Source organism: Oncorhynchus keta, chromosome 19, assembly GCF_023373465.1.
Source record: "Oncorhynchus keta strain PuntledgeMale-10-30-2019 chromosome 19, Oket_V2, whole genome shotgun sequence".
Lineage (NCBI taxonomy): Eukaryota > Metazoa > Chordata > Actinopteri > Salmoniformes > Salmonidae > Oncorhynchus > Oncorhynchus keta.
The window spans coordinates 10,083,673-10,100,746 of NC_068439.1; the positions used below are offsets into that span (position 1 = coordinate 10,083,673).

A 17,074-nucleotide genomic window follows, 5' to 3' on the forward strand; every position below is an offset into this window, starting at 1 on the left:
CCTCAGCAAAAGCCCAGTAAATTAGGTCCTGCTAATGTATTAAACATTTTCATTGATCAACTGCAATGTGAGCTGGTTCGTTAAAATGGCTCCAATTTCCTATATAGTGCACTACTTTTGACCAGAGCCCTATGGGCCCTATTCCCTATGGGCACTATTCCCTTTTGGCCCTGGTAAAAAAAATAAACATAATGCACTATATAGGGTATAGGGTGCAATTTGGGATGCAAACATACATCGAACGGTGACACGGCCACTGCAGGGGAATATGGGTCAGAAATGTGATGTGGGAACCGACAGAGACAGGTCTTTATGACACCAAAATAGCACTGCATGAAAAATGTAGGAATATGGCTGTATACTGGGGCGGCAGGGTAGCCTAGTGGTTAGAGCGTTGGACTAGTAACCGGAAGGTTGCAAGTTCAAACCCCCGAGCTGACAAGGTACAAATCTGTCGTTCTGCCCCTGAACAGGCAGTTAACCCACTGTTCCTAGGCCTGCTATTCCTGTATCCCCTCCATAAAGGTGTCTAGATGCAGTCTGGATATACAGTACAGTCCCCTCCATAAAGGTGTCTAGATGCAGTCTGGATATACAGTACAGTCCCCTCCATAAAGGTGTCTAGATGCAGTCTGGATATACAGTACAGTCCCCTCCATAAAGGTGTCTAGATGCAGTCTGGATATACAGTACAGTCCCCTCCATAAAGGTGTCTAGATGCAGTCTGGATATACAGTACAGTCCCCTCCATAAAGGTGTCTAGATGCAGTCTGGATATACAGTACAGTCCCCTCCATAAAGGTGTCTAGATGCAGTCTGGATATACAGTACAGTCCCCTCCATAAAGGTGTCTAGATGCAGTCTGGATATACAGTACAGTCCCCTCCATAAAGGTGTCTGGATATACAGTACAGTCCCCTCCATAAAGTGTCTAGATGCAGTCTGGATATACAGTACAGTCCCCTCCATAAAGGTGTCTAGATGCAGTCTGGATATACAGTACAGTCCCCTCCATAAAGTGTCTAGATGCAGTCTGGATATACAGCACAGTCCCCTCCATAAAGGTGTCTAGATATACAGTACAGTCCCCTCCATAAAGGTGTCTGGATATACAGTACAGTCCCCTCCATAAAGGTGTCTAGATGCAGTCTGGATATACAGTACAGTCCCCTCCATAAAGGTGTCTGGATATACAGTACAGTCCCCTCCATAAAGGTGTCTAGATGCAGTCTGGATATACAGTACAGTCCCCTCCATAAAGGTGTCTAGATGCAGTCTGGATATACAGTACAGTCCCCTCCATAAAGGTGTCTAGATGCAGTCTGGATATACAGTACAGTCCCCTCCATAAAGGTGTCTAGATGCAGTCTGGATATACAGTACAGTCCCCTCCATGAAGGTGTCTAGATGCAGTCTGGATATACAGTACAGTCCCCTCCATAAAGGTGTCTGGATATACAGTACAGTCCCCTCCATAAAGTGTCTAGATGCAGTCTGGATATACAGTACAGTCCCCTCCATAAAGGTGTCTAGATGCAGTCTGGATATACAGTACAGTCCCCTCCATAAAGTGTCTAGATGCAGTCTGGATATACAGCACAGTCCCCTCCATAAAGGTGTCTAGATATACAGTACAGTCCCCTCCATAAAGGTGTCTGGATATACAGTACAGTCCCCTCCATAAAGGTGTCTAGATGCAGTCTGGATATACAGTACAGTCCCCTCCATAAAGGTGTCTGGATATACAGTACAGTCCCCTCCATAAAGGTGTCTAGATGCAGTCTGGATATACAGTACAGTCCCCTCCATAAAGGTGTCTAGATGCAGTCTGGATATAGAGTACAGTCCCCTCCATAAAGGTGTCTAGATGCAGTCTGGATATACAGTACAGTCCCCTCCATAAAGGTGTCTAGATGCAGTCTGGATATACAGTACAGTCCCCTCCATAAAGGTGTCTGGATATACAGTACAGTCCCCTCCATAAAGGTGTCTAGATGCAGTCTGGATATAGAGTACAGTCCCCTCCATAAAGGTGTCTAGATGCAGTCTGGATATACAGTACAGTCCCCTCCATAAAGGTGTCTGGATATACAGCACAGTCCCCTCCATAAAGGTGTCTGGATATACAGTACAGTCCCCTCCATAAAGGTGTCTAGATGCAGTCTGGATATACAGTACAGTCCCCTCCATAAAGGTGTCTAGATGCAGTCTGGATATACAGTACAGTCCCCTCCATAAAGGTGTCTAGATGCAGTCTGGATATACAGTACAGTCCCCTCCATAAAGGTGTCTAGATGCAGTCTGGATATACAGTACAGTCCCCTCCATAAAGGTGTCTAGATGCAGTCTGGATATACAGTACAGTCCCCTCCATAAAGGTGTCTAGATGCAGTCTGGATATACAGTACAGTCCCCTCCATAAAGGTGTCTGGATATACAGCACAGTCCCCTCCATAAAGGTGTCTGGATATACAGTACAGTCCCCTCCATAAAGGTGTCTAGATGCAGTCTGGATATACAGTACAGTCCCCTCCATAAAGGTGTCTAGATGCAGTCTGGATATACAGCACAGTCCCCTCCATAAAGGTGTCTGGATGCAGTCTGGATATACAGTACAGTCCCCTCCATAAAGGTTAGATGCAGTCTGGATATACAGTACAGTCCCCTCCATAAAGGTGTCTAGATGCAGTCTGGATATACAGTACAGTCCCCTCCATAAAGGTTAGATGCAGTCTGGATATACAGTACAGTCCCCTCCATAAAGGTGTCTAGATGCAGTCTGGATATACAGTACAGTCCCCTCCATAAAGGTGTCTAGATGCAGTCTGGATATACAGTACAGTCCCCTCCATAAAGGTGTCTAGATGCAGTCTGGATATACAGTACAGTCCCCTCCATAAAGGTGTCTAGATGCAGTCTGGATATACAGTACAGTCCCCTCCATAAAGGTGTCTAGATGCAGTCTGGATATACAGTACAGTCCCCTCCATAAAGGTGTCTAGATGCAGTCTGGATATACAGTACAGTCCCCTCCATAAAGGTGTCTAGATGCAGTCTGGATATACAGTACAGTCCCCTCCATAAAGGTGTCTAGATGCAGTCTGGATATACAGTACAGTCCCCTCCATAAAGGTGTCTAGATGCAGACTGGATATACCATAAAGGTGTCTAGATGCAGTCTGGATATACAGTACAGTCCCCCTCCATAAAGGTGTCTAGATGCAGTCTGGATATACAGTACAGTCCCCTCCATAAAGGTGTCTAGATGCAGTCTGGATATACAGTACAGTCCCCTCCATAAAGGTGTCTGGATATACAGTACAGTCCCCTCCATAAAGGTGTCTGGATGTACAGTCCCCTCCATAAAGGTGTCTGGATATACAGTACAGTCCCCTCCATAAAGGTGTCTGGATGTACAGTCCCCTCCATAAAGGTGTCTGGATATACAGTACAGTCCCCTCCATAAAGGTGTCTGGATATACAGTACAGTCCCCTCCATAAAGGTGTCTGGATATACAGCACAGTCCCCCTCCATAAAGGTGTCTGGATATACAGTACAGTCCCCTCCATAAAGTGTCTAGATGCAGTCTGGATATACAGTACAGTCCCCTCCATAAAGGTGTCTAGATGCAGTCTGGATATACAGTACAGTCCCCTCCATAAAGGTGTCTAGATGCAGTCTGGATATACAGTACAGTCCCCTCCATAAAGGTGTCTAGATGCAGTCTGGATATACAGTACAGTCCCCTCCATAAAGGTGTCTAGATGCAGTCTGGATATACAGTACAGTCCCCTCCATAAAGGTGTCTGGATATACAGTACAGTCCCCTCCATAAAGGTGTCTGGATATACAGCACAGTCCCCTCCATAAAGGTGTCTGGATATACAGTACAGTCCCCTCCATAAAGGTGTCTGGATATACAGTACAGTCCCCTCCATAAAGTGTCTAGATGCAGTCTGGATATACAGTACAGTCCCCTCCATAAAGGTGTCTAGATGCAGTCTGGATATACAGTACAGTCCCCTCCATAAAGGTTAGATGCAGTCTGGATATACAGTACAGTCCCCTCCATAAAGGTGTCTAGATGCAGTCTGGATATACAGTACAGTCCCCTCCATAAAGGTGTCTAGATGCAGTCTGGATATACAGTACAGTCCCCTCCATAAAGGTGTCTAGATGCAGTCTGGATATACAGTACAGTCCCCTCCATGAAGGTGTCTAGATGCAGTCTGGATATACAGTACAGTCCCCTCCATAAAGGTGTCTGGATATACAGTACAGTCCCCTCCATAAAGTGTCTAGATGCAGTCTGGATATACAGTACAGTCCCCTCCATAAAGGTGTCTAGATGCAGTCTGGATATACAGTACAGTCCCCTCCATAAAGTGTCTAGATGCAGTCTGGATATACAGCACAGTCCCCTCCATAAAGGTGTCTAGATATACAGTACAGTCCCCTCCATAAAGGTGTCTGGATATACAGTACAGTCCCCTCCATAAAGGTGTCTAGATGCAGTCTGGATATACAGTACAGTCCCCTCCATAAAGGTGTCTGGATATACAGTACAGTCCCCTCCATAAAGGTGTCTAGATGCAGTCTGGATATACAGTACAGTCCCCTCCATAAAGGTGTCTAGATGCAGTCTGGATATAGAGTACAGTCCCCTCCATAAAGGTGTCTAGATGCAGTCTGGATATACAGTACAGTCCCCTCCATAAAGGTGTCTAGATGCAGTCTGGATATACAGTACAGTCCCCTCCATAAAGGTGTCTGGATATACAGTACAGTCCCCTCCATAAAGGTGTCTAGATGCAGTCTGGATATAGAGTACAGTCCCCTCCATAAAGGTGTCTAGATGCAGTCTGGATATACAGTACAGTCCCCTCCATAAAGGTGTCTAGATGCAGTCTGGATATACAGTACAGTCCCTCCATAAAGGTGTCTAGATGAGTCTACAGTACAGTCCCCTCCATAAAGGTGTCTAGATGCAGTCTGGATATACAGTACAGTCCCCTCCATAAAGGTGTCTAGATGCAGTCTGGATATACAGTACAGTCCCCTCCATAAAGGTGTCTAGATGCAGTCTGGATATACAGTACAGTCCCCTCCATAAAGGTGTCTAGATGCAGTCTGGATATACAGTACAGTCCCCTCCATAAAGGTGTCTAGATGCAGTCTGGATATACAGTACAGTCCCCTCCATAAAGGTGTCTAGATGCAGTCTGGATATACAGTACAGTCCCCTCCATAAAGGTGTCTAGATGCAGTCTGGATATACAGCACAGTCCCTCCATAAAGGTGTCTGGATATACAGTACAGTCCCCTCCATAAAGGTGTCTAGATGCAGTCTGGATATACAGTACAGTCCCCTCCATAAAGGTGTCTAGATGCAGTCTGGATATACAGCACAGTCCCCTCCATAAAGGTGTCTGGATGCAGTCTGGATATACAGTACAGTCCCCTCCATAAAGGTTAGATGCAGTCTGGATATACAGTACAGTCCCCTCCATAAAGGTGTCTAGATGCAGTCTGGATATACAGTACAGTCCCCTCCATAAAGGTTAGATGCAGTCTGGATATACAGTACAGTCCCCTCCATAAAGGTGTCTAGATGCAGTCTGGATATACAGTACAGTCCCCTCCATAAAGGTGTCTAGATGCAGTCTGGATATACAGTACAGTCCCCTCCATAAAGGTGTCTAGATGCAGTCTGGATATACAGTACAGTCCCCCTCCATAAAGGTGTCTAGATGCAGTCTGGATATACAGTACAGTCCCCTCCATAAAGGTGTCTAGATGCAGTCTGGATATACAGTACAGTCCCCTCCATAAAGGTGTCTAGATGCAGTCTGGATATACAGTACAGTCCCCTCCATAAAGGTGTCTAGATGCAGTCTGGATATACAGTACAGTCCCCTCCATAAAGGTGTCTAGATGCAGTCTGGATATACAGTACAGTCCCCTCCATAAAGGTGTCTATGCAGACTGGATATACCATAAAAGGTGTCTAGATGCAGTCTGGATATACAGTACAGTCCCCTCCATAAAGGTGTCTAGATGCAGTCTGGATATACAGTACAGTCCCCTCCATAAAGGTGTCTAGATGCAGTCTGGATATACAGTACAGTCCCCTCCATAAAGGTGTCTGGATATACAGTACAGTCCCCTCCATAAAGGTGTCTGGATGTACAGTCCCCTCCATAAAGGTGTCTGGATATACAGTACAGTCCCCTCCATAAAGGTGTCTGGATGTACAGTCCCCTCCATAAAGGTGTCTGATATACAGTACAGTCCCCCTCCATAAAGGTGTCTGGATATACAGTACAGTCCCTCCATAAAGGTGTCTGGATATACAGTACAGTCCCCTCCATAAAGGTGTCTGGATATACAGTACAGTCCCCTCCATAAAGTGTCTAGATGCAGTCTGATATACAGTACAGTCCCCTCCATAAAGGTGTCTAGATGCAGTCTGGATATACAGTACAGTCCCTCCATAAAGGTGTCTAGATGCAGTCTGGATATACAGTACAGTCCCCTCCATAAAGGTGTCTAGATGCAGTCTGGATATACAGTACAGTCCCCTCCATAAAGGTGTCTAGATGCAGTCTGGATATACAGTACAGTCCCCTCCATAAAGGTGTCTGGATATACAGTACAGTCCCCTCCATAAAGGTGTCTAGATGCAGTCTGGATATACAGTACAGTCCCCTCCATAAAGGTGTCTGGATATACAGTACAGTCCCCTCCATAAAGGTGTCTGGATATACAGTACAGTCCCCTCCATAAAGTGTCTAGATGCAGTCTGGATATACAGTACAGTCCCCTCCATAAAGGTGTCTAGATGCAGTCTGGATATACAGTACAGTCCCCTCCATAAAGGTTAGATGCAGTCTGGATATACAGTACAGTCCCCTCCATAAAGGTGTCTAGATGCAGTCTGGATATACAGTACAGTCCCCTCCATAAAGGTGTCTAGATGCAGTCTGGATATACAGTACAGTCCCCTCCATAAAGGTGTCTAGATGCAGTCTGGATATACAGTACAGTCCCCTCCATAAAGGTGTCTAGATGCAGTCTGGATATACAGTACAGTGTGTCTAGATGCAGTCTGGATATACAGTACAGTCCCTCCATAAAGGTGTCTAGATGCAGTCTGGATATACAGTACAGTCCCCTCCATAAAGGTGTCTAGATGCAGTCTGGATATACAGTACAGTCCCCTCCATAAAGGTGTCTAGATGCAGTCTGGATATACAGTACAGTCCCCTCCATAAAGGTGTCTAGATGCAGACTGGATATACCATAAAGGTGTCTAGATGCAGTCTGGATATACAGTACAGTCCCCTCCATAAAGGTGTCTAGATGCAGTCTGGATATACAGTACAGTCCCCTCCATAAAGGTGTCTGGATATACAGTACAGTCCCCTCCATAAAGGTGTCTGGATGTACAGTCCCCTCCATAAAGGTGTCTGGATATACAGTACAGTCCCCTCCATAAAGGTGTCTGGATATACAGTACAGTCCCCTCCATAAAGTGTCTAGATGCAGTCTGGATATACAGTACAGTCCCCTCCATAAAGGTGTCTAGATGCAGTCTGGATATACAGTACAGTCCCCTCCATAAAGGTGTCTAGATGCAGTCTGGATATACAGTACAGTCCCCTCCATAAAGGTGTCTGGATATACAGTACAGTCCCCTCCATAAAGTGTCTAGATGCAGTCTGGATATACAGTACAGTCCCCTCCATAAAGTGTCTAGATGCAGTCTGGATATACAGTACAGTCCCCTCCATAAAGGTGTCTAGATGCAGTCTGGATATACAGTACAGTCCCCTCCATAAAGGTGTCTAGATGCAGTCTGGATATACAGTACAGTACCCTCCATAAAGGTGTCTGGATATACAGTACAGTCCCCTCCATAAAGGTGTCTAGATGCAGTCTGGATATACAGTACAGTCCCCTCCATAAAGGTGTCTGGATATACAGTACAGTCCCCTCCATAAAGTGTCTAGATGCAGTCTGGATATACAGTACAGTACCCTCCATAAAGGTGTCTAGATGCAGTCTGGATATACAGTACAGTAATAGGTAAAAGCTTTTTCCAAGTCAGGACAGTTGTCATAACATGTAATTTTGGGAAACTTCAATATCTTTCAGGGCGCAATACTAGCTGTCAAATGTAAGAGGCAAATGGTATATGGGCCCTGGTCAAAGGGAGAACACTACGGTGCCATTAGAAACTCAACCACTGAGACGGACAGAGTAGTGTTATTATTCCTCTGACCTCCTTGACACTTCTTATTTGGCATTCAGGCCTTGGAATACTTACCTTACCTCTAGGCTGACAAAACACTCCACTCTCCTCTCCTTCCTTGACAGCTAAGTGGATCTGAGGTGTCTGCTTCCCAGTCTCCCTCTTTCTCCCCCCCTCTCTCGCTCTCTCTCTCTACCCACCCCCCACCCCTCCCTCTCTCAATTCAATTTCAATTCAATTTCAATTCAATTCAAGGGCTTTATTGGCATGGGAAACATGTGTTAACATTGCCAAAGCAAGTGAGGTAGATAATATATAAAGTGAAATAAACAATAAAAATCAACTCTCTCTCCCACTTTTCCTGTGCCTCGTTCAGAGGCCTTGGACCACTTCTCTCCCTAAGCTAAATGGATCTGAGGTGTCTGCCTCACTGTCCCCCTCCCCCAACTCTCTGTCTGTCTCCCCCCCACTCCCTCCCTCCCACAGCTAAATGGATCTGAGGTGTCTGCTCCACTGTCACCCCCCCCCCCCCGTCATCTCTCTGTCCGTCTCCCCCCCACTCTCTCCCTTCCTCAGCCAAGTTGATCTGAGGTGTCTTCTCCACTGTCACCCCCCACCACCATCCCTCTGTCCGTCAACCCCCCCACTCCCTCCCTCCCTCCCTCCCTCCCTCAGCCAAGTGGATCTGAGGTGTCTGCTTCACTATCTCACTCTCAACCATCTCTCCATCCGTCCGTCCCTCCCTCCCTCCCTCAGCCAAGTGGATCTGAGGTGTCTGCTTCACTATCTCACTCTCCCCCATCTCTCCATCCGTCTGTCCCTCCCTCCCTTCCTCAGCCAAGTGGATCTGAGGTGTCTGCTTCACTATCTCACTCTCCCCCATCTCTCCATCCGTCTGTCCCTCCCTCCCTTCCTCAGCCAAGTGGATCTGAGGTGTCTGCTTCACTGTCAGGTGCCAGTAGAGCTCACAGAGGAGGGCACTCAACTCCCTGGAGCTCAGCTATGACTCTGTGTCAACCTCCCTCTAGACACCACTAGTCTGGTAGCTATGACTCAACCTCCCTCCCTCTAGACACCACTAGTCTGGTAGCTATGACTCAACCTCCCTCCCTCTAGACACCACTAGTCTGGTAGCTATGACTCAACCTCCCTCCCTCTAGACACCACTAGTCTCATAGCTATGACACAACCTCCCTCCCTCTAGACACCACTAGTCTCGTAGCTATGACTCAACCTCCCTCCCTCTAGACACCACTAGTCTCGTAGCTATGACTCAACCTCCCTCCCTCCCTCTAGACACCACTAGTCTGGTAGCTATGACTCTAAATCAACCTCACTCTACACACCACTAGTCTGCTAAGCTATGACTCTGACTCAACCTCGCTCTAGACACCATTAGTCTCTTAGCTATGACTCAACCTTACTCAAGACACCACTAGTCTGCTCGCTATGACTCTGACTCAACCTCCCTCTAGACACCCTTAGTCTGCTAAGCTATGACTCTGACTCAACCTCGCTCTAGACACCATTAGTCTCTTAGCTATGACTCAACCTTACTCAAGACACCACTAGTCTGCTCGCTATGACTCTGACTCAACCTCCATCTAGACACCCTTAGTCTGCTAGCCACGACTCAACCTCGCTCTAGACACCACTAGGCTGTTAGCTATGACTCAACCTCCCTCCCTCTAGACACCACTAGTCTCGTAGCTATGACTCAACCTCCCTCCCTCCCTCCCTCTAGACACCACTAGTCTGGTAGCTATGACTCTAAATCAACCTCCCTCTAGACACCACTAGTCTGCTAGCTATGACTCAACCTCCTCTAGACATCATTAGTCTGCTAGCTATGACTGAATATCCCTCTAGACATCACTAGTCTGCTAGCTATGACTCTGACTCAACCTCCCTCTAGACACCATTAGTCTGTTAGCAATGACTTAACCTCCTTCCAGACACCATTAGCCTGCTAGCTATGACTCAACCTCCCTCTAGACACCACTAGTCTGCTAGCTATGACTCTGACTCAACCTTCCTCTAGACACCATTAGTCTGCTAGCTATGACTGAATATCCCTCTAGACACCACTAGTCTGCTAGCTATGACTCTGACTCAACCTTCCTCTAGACACCACTAGTCTGCTAGCTATGACTCTGACTCAACCTCCCTCTAGACACCACTAGTCTGTTAACTATGACTATGACTCAACCTCACTCTAGACACCAGTAGTCTGTTAGCAATGACTTAACCTCCTTCCAGACACCATTAGCCTGCTAGCTATGACTCAACCTCCCTCTAGACACCACTAGTCTGCTAGCTATGACTCTGACTCAACCTTCCTCTAGACACCATTAGTCTGCTAGCTATGACTGAATATCCCTCTAGACACCATTAGTCTGCTAGCTATGACTCAACCTCCCTCTAGACATCATTAGTCTGCTAGCTATGACTGAATATCCCTCTAGACATCACTAGTCTGCTAGCTATGACTCTGACTCAACCTCCCTCTAGACACCATTAGTCTGCTATTTATGACTCAACCTCCCCCAAGACACCATTAGTCTGCTTACAATGACGCAACCTCACTCTAAACACCATTAGTCTGCTAGCTATGACTCAACCTCCCTCTAGACACCATTAGTCTGCTAGCTATGACTCAACCTGCCTCCCTCTAGACACCACTAGTCTGCTAGCTATGACTCTGACTTAACCTCACTCTAAACACCATTAGTCTGCTAGCTATGACTCAACCTCCCTCTACACACCACTAGTCTGCTAGCTATGACTGACTCAACCTCCCTCTACACACCACTAGTCTGCTAACTATGACTCAATCTCCATCTAGGCACTACTAGTCTGCTAGCTATGACTCAACCTCCCTCTAGACAACATTAGTCTGCTAGCTATGACTCAACATCCCTCTAGACACCACTAGTCTCCTAGCTATGACTCAACCTCCCTCTAGACACCATTAGTCTGCTAGCTATGACTCAACATCCCTCTAGACACCACTAGTCTGCTAGCTATGACTCAACCTCCCTCTAGACACCATTAGTCTGCTAGCTATGACTCAACATCCCTCGAGACACCACTAGTCTGCTAGCTATGACTCAACCTCCCTCTAGACACCACTAGTCTGCTAGCTATGACTCAACATCCCTCTAGACACCACTAGTCTGCTAGCTATGACTCAACATCCCTCTAGACACCACTAGTCTGCTAGCTATGACTCAACCTCCCTCTAGACACCTATTCTCCAATCATCCCCATAAGGCCCTGTTCTAAAGTAGTGTATTACATAGGGAATAGGGCCCTGTTCTAAAGTACTGCACTACATAGGGAATACGTTGCCATTTGAGAAACCACCTCTGACTGAAGCTGGAGGCTCATGACTCGCAGATTATTTGTATTTTTTTCACATTTAATGGGCACCCAGTCATAAGGATTTACTGAAGAACATTGTTATGATATAGCTGATGTTGGAGATAGATGTGGTATCTATCTAGCACAACTGATAGACTGTCACACACACACAGTAGAACCACACTCACCACTATAAAGTTCCACATGCGAGCAGACAGACAGACAGACAGACAGACAGACAGACAGACAGACAGACAGACAGACAGACAGACAGACAGACAGACAGACAGACAGACAGACAGACAGACAGACAGACAGACAGACAGACAGACAGACAGACAGACAGTAGAGCCACACTCACCACTATAAGGTTCCACATGCGAGCGGCCTCGGCCACCAAAGTGGACACAGAGCTGCAGCCGGGCATCAGGACCATCTTGATGGGCTCAGTGTACAGCAGGTCATACAGGAGCTTGGTGGCTTCACCTGGATCACACTGTAGGGAACAGAGGAAGACAGAAAGGCAGACTGTATATATGCTCCAAACTATTTACTGGTAAACCATCTCATCACACTGTAGGGAACAGAGGAAGACAGAAAGGCAGACTGTATATGCTCCAAACTATTTCATGAGTAAACCAACACACTGCATGGGGAACAGAGGACTAGTAAATAGAGGAGTGGAATAAGGGAGATGGATAGAAGGGGAATTTAAGAGAGGGATAGAGGGGGAATAAGGGAGATGGATAGAGGAGTGGAATAAGGGAGATGGATAGAGGGGGAATAAAGGAGAGGGATAGAGGGGGAATAAAGGAGAGGGATAGAGGGGGATAAAGGAGAGGGATAGAGGGGGGATAAAGGAGAGGGATAGAGGGGGGATAAAGGAGAGGGATAGAGGGGGATAAAGGAGAGGGATAGAGGGGGGATAAAGGAGAGGGATAGAGGGGGGATAAAGGAGAGGGATAGAGGGGGGATAAAGGAGAGGGATAGAGGGGGAATAAAGGAGAGGGATAGAGGAGGATAAAGGAGGGGATAGAAGAGGGGGATAAAGGAGAGGGATAGAGGGGGAATAAAGGAGAGGGATAGAGGAGGGGGAATAAAGGAGAGGGATAGAGGAGGGGGAATAAAGGAGAGGGATAGAGGAGGGGGCATAAAGGAGAGGGAGAGAGGAGGGGGATAAAGGAGAGGGATAGAGGGGGAATAAAGGAGAGGGATAGAGGGGGATAAAGGAGAGGGATAGAAGAGGGGAATAAAGGAGAGGGATAGAGGAGGATAAAGGAGGGGGATAGAAGAGGGGAATAAAGGAGGGGGATAGAGGAGGGGGATAAAGGAGAGGGATAGGGGGAATAAAGGAGAGGGATAGAGGGGAATAAAGGAGAGGGATAGAGGGGGATAAAGGAGAGGGATAGAGGGGGATAAAGGAGAGGGATAGAGGGGGATAAAGGAGAGGGATAGAGGGGGAATGAAGGAGAGGGATGGAGGGGGAATGAAGGAGAGGGATAGAGGGGGAATGAAGGAGAGGGATGGAGGGGGAATGAAGGAGAGGGATAGAGGGGGAATAAAGGAGAGGGATAGAGGGGGAATACAGGAGAGGGATAGAGGGGGAATACAGGAGAGGGATAGAGGGGGATAAAGGAGAGGGATAGAAGAGGGGGATAAAGGAGAGGGATAGAGGAGTGGGGATAAAGGAGAGGGATAGAGGGGGAATAAAGGAGAGGGATAGAGGGGGATAAAGGAGAGGGATAGATGGGGATAAAGGAGAGGGATAGAGGGGGAATAAAGGAGAGGGATAGAGGGGGAATAAAGGAGAGGGATAGAGGGGGATAAAGGAGAGGGATAGAGGGGGGATAAAGGAGAGGGATAGAGGAGGATAAAGGAGAGGGATAGAGGGGGATAAAGGAGAGGGATAGAAGAGGGGGATAAAGGAGAGGGATAGAGGGGGAATAAAGGAGAGGGATAGAGGGGGATAAAGGAGAGGGATAGAAGAGGGGGATAAAGGAGAGGGATAGAGGAGGATAAAGGAGAGGGATAGAAGAGGGGAATAAAGGAGGGGGATAGAGGGGGATAAAGGAGAGGGATAGAGGGGGATAAAGGAGAGGGATAGAGGGGGAATGAAGGAGAGGGATAGAGGGGGAATGAAGGAGAGGGATAGAGGGGGATAAAGGAGAGGGATAGAGGGGGATAAAGGAGAGGGATAGAGGGGGATAAAGGAGAGGGATAGAGGGGGAATGAAGGAGAGGGATAGAGGGGGATAAAGGAGAGGGATAGAGGGGGAATGAAGGAGAGGGATAGAGGGGGATAAAGGAGAGGGATAGAGGGGGATAAAGGAGAGGGATAGAGGGGGATAAAGGAGAGGGATAGAGGGGGATAAAGGAGAGGGATAGAGGGGGAATGAAGGAGAGGGATGGAGGGGGATAAAGGAGAGGGATAGAGGGGGATAAAGGAGAGGGATAGAGGGGGAATGAAGGAGAGGGATAGACCGGCATACGGCACCCCGCAATAACAAAAAATTACATTAAAGTGCCATTTGTATGTTAAACTGCACCGTGGGATTGAGAGGGTCAGTGATTAATTTCACACTAGTTTACACTCAACGACACCAAAAAAACAGGAGAGCCCAGAGACAGAGAGACAAGGTGAGGCTCGTCCCAAGGACACCTGGATTTGTCCTCCGAAAAATAATTTCCCCGGGGAGAGAAACAACATTTTTTTGAGTCCCAAAAAGCACCCTATTTCCTACATAGTGCACTACTATTGACCAAAGTGCAACCTATTTTCCTATCTGAAAGCAAGGACCACATTTCCTCACCAAACAGTCAATCTCCTGTCTTTGATCCAAGCCTAACAAATGGCGTTGGGGTCTTTCTTCATTTTAATTCTCAACATACAGTCAATGAAAAATAGATATTCAATTTAAACGTTAATGGTTGCGGGTTAAATCGATCATTAATCATTTGGTTGTTTGGGAGAGGGAATCCACCGTTGGGAGGAAACCTGCAGCAGACAGTGTTGTGTATGCCAAATGGCACCCTATTCCATATGGCACCCTATTCCATATATAGTGCACTACTTTCGACCAGAACCCTATGTGCCCTGGTCAAAAGTAGTGCACTACGTAGAGAACGAGGTGCCATTTGGGATGTAAGTCTGTGACTACAGCATTGGATAGGGCACTGGATCAAATCACTAATATTTCACCTAACAGGCCAAAACAGTAAGGCTCACTGGGAATCAATTCTGACGAGAGCATTACCTCAAAATGATTATGCAGCGGAACCTGATTTCGTTTGATTTGTCAAATCATACAAATGGAGATAGCTGTGGTCCCAGAGGCAGCAGATTTCCCCCCTCGCTTAACCACAGTCAGTGTTGCCCTACTACTGTGGCCTATAATCACAGAGCGTTACCGAGATGCAGTCCCAAATGGCATCCTATTCCCTATATAGTGCACTACTTCTGACCAGAATCCTATGGTCCCCTATGCGCCCTGGTTAAAAGTAGTGCACTACTTCTGACCAGAATCCTATGCGCCCTGGTTAAAAGTAGTGCACTACTTCTGACCAGAATCCTATGGTCCCCTATGCGCCCTGGTTAAAAGTAGTGCACTATGTAGGGAATAGGGTTCCATTTGGGACGTAGAGAGAGAAGTCAATGATCCTCTTGCTCTATCTAGTGTATTAATTGATTGCTTTCCACAGTAAAGCCCCTCCTCATGTCCACATTAAACCCATCCCATGTGAAAGACACGCTTTCCACAGTAAAAGCCCCTCCTCATGTCCACATTAAACCCATCCCACGTGAAAGACACGCTTTCCACAGTAAAAGCCCCTCCTCATGTCCACATTAAACCCATTCCACGTGAAAGACACGCTTTCCACAGTAAAAGCCCCTCCTCATGTCCACATTAAACCCATTCCACGTGAAAGACACGCTTTCCACAGTAAAAGCCCCTCCTCATGTCCACATTAAACCCATTCCACGTGAAAGACACGCTTTCCACAGTAAAAGCCCCTCCTCATGTCCACATTAAACCCATTCCACGTGAAAGACACGCTTTCCACAGTAAAAGCCCCTCCTCATGTCCACATTAAACAAATTCCACGTGAAAGACATGCTTTCCACAGTAAAAGCCCCTCCTCATGTCCACATTAAACAAATTCCACGTGAGACATGCTTTCCACAGTAAAAGCCCCTCCTCATGTCCACATTAAACAAATTCCACGTGAAAGACACGCTTTCCACAGTAAAAGCCCCTCCTCATGTCCACATTAAACCCATTCCACGTGAAAGACACGCTTTCCACAGTAAAAGCCCCTCCTCATGTCCACATTAAACAAATTCCACGTGAAAGACACGCTTTCCACAGTAAAAGCCCCTCATGTCCACATTAAACCCATTCCACGTGAAAGACACAAAACTAATGTGACATTATTGGGCCGAATTATGAACAAGGGCAAGAGTTCAACTGACTGCTAGACTTTGTCCCAAATGGCACCCTATCCCCTGCACCTACACAGTGCCCTATGGACCCTAGTCAAAAGTAGTTCAATACATAGGGAATACGGTGGCATTTGGGACACAAACCAAGGCTAGCATTGCGCCGGGTTTCATTTGGAACGCTGGTTATTAGTAAGAACTCCAAATACCAGTTGGAAGAGCGAAGAACAGCCAGGCTTGTTGAGTCAGTGGTGTGTTTGGGGCTTGTTGAGTCAGTGGTGTGTTTGGGGTTGTTGAGTCAGTGGTGTGTTTGGGGCTTGTTGAGTCAGTGGTTTGTTTGCGGCTTGTTGAGTCAGTGGTGTGTTTGTGGCTTGTTGAGTCAGTGGTGTGTTTGGGGTTGTTGAGTCAGTGGTGTGTTTGGGGCTTGTTGAGTCAGTGGTTTGTTTGGGGCTTGTTGAGTCAGTGGTGTGTTTGGGGCTTGTTGAGTCAGTGGTGTGTTTGGGGCTTGTTGAGTCAGTGGTTTGTTTGGGTCTTGTTTGGGGCTTGTTGAGTCAATGGTGTGTTTGGGGCTTGTTGAGTCAGTGGTGTGTTTGGGGCTTGTTGAGTCAGTGGTTTGTTTGGGTTTTGTTTGGGGCTTGTTGAGTCAATGGTGTGTTTGGGGCTTGTTGAGTCAGTGGTTTGTTTGGAACTTGTTTGGGGCTTGTTGAGTCAGTGGTGTGTTTGGGGCTTGTTGAGTCAGTGGTTTGTTTGGAACTTGTTGAGTCAGTGGTGTGTTTGGGGCTTGTTGAGTCAGTGGTGTGTTTGGGGCTTGTTGAGTCAGTGGTGTTTTGGGGTTTTGTTTTCGGGATTGTTGAGTCAGTGGTGTGTTTGGGTTTTGTTTGGGGCTTGTTGAGTCAGTGGTGTGTTTGGGTTTTGTTTGGGGATTGTTGAGTCAGTGGTGTGTTTGGGTTTTGTTTGGGGATTGTTGAGTCAGTGGTGTGTTTGGGGCTTGTTGAGTCAGTGGTGTGTTTGGGGCTTGT

The 17,074-nt window shown here is 47.0% G+C and overlaps 1 protein-coding gene across 3 annotated transcripts in view; it reads right to left on the bottom strand.

Moving 5' to 3' along the window:
* Positions 1 to 17,074, bottom strand: part of LOC118397627 (gamma-aminobutyric acid type B receptor subunit 1-like) — a 301,998-nt gene that overhangs the window by 159,462 nt on the left and 125,462 nt on the right. For all 3 annotated transcript variants that reach the window (XR_008070123.1, XM_052469313.1, XM_052469312.1), the window contains exon 8: positions 11,980 to 12,114. Coding sequence is in view for 2 of the 3 variants with exons in the window: in XM_052469313.1 (XP_052325273.1) it covers positions 11,980 to 12,114 (135 nt within the window). In the remaining variant the exon portion in view is untranslated. The remainder of the gene's footprint in view (positions 1 to 11,979; positions 12,115 to 17,074) is intronic.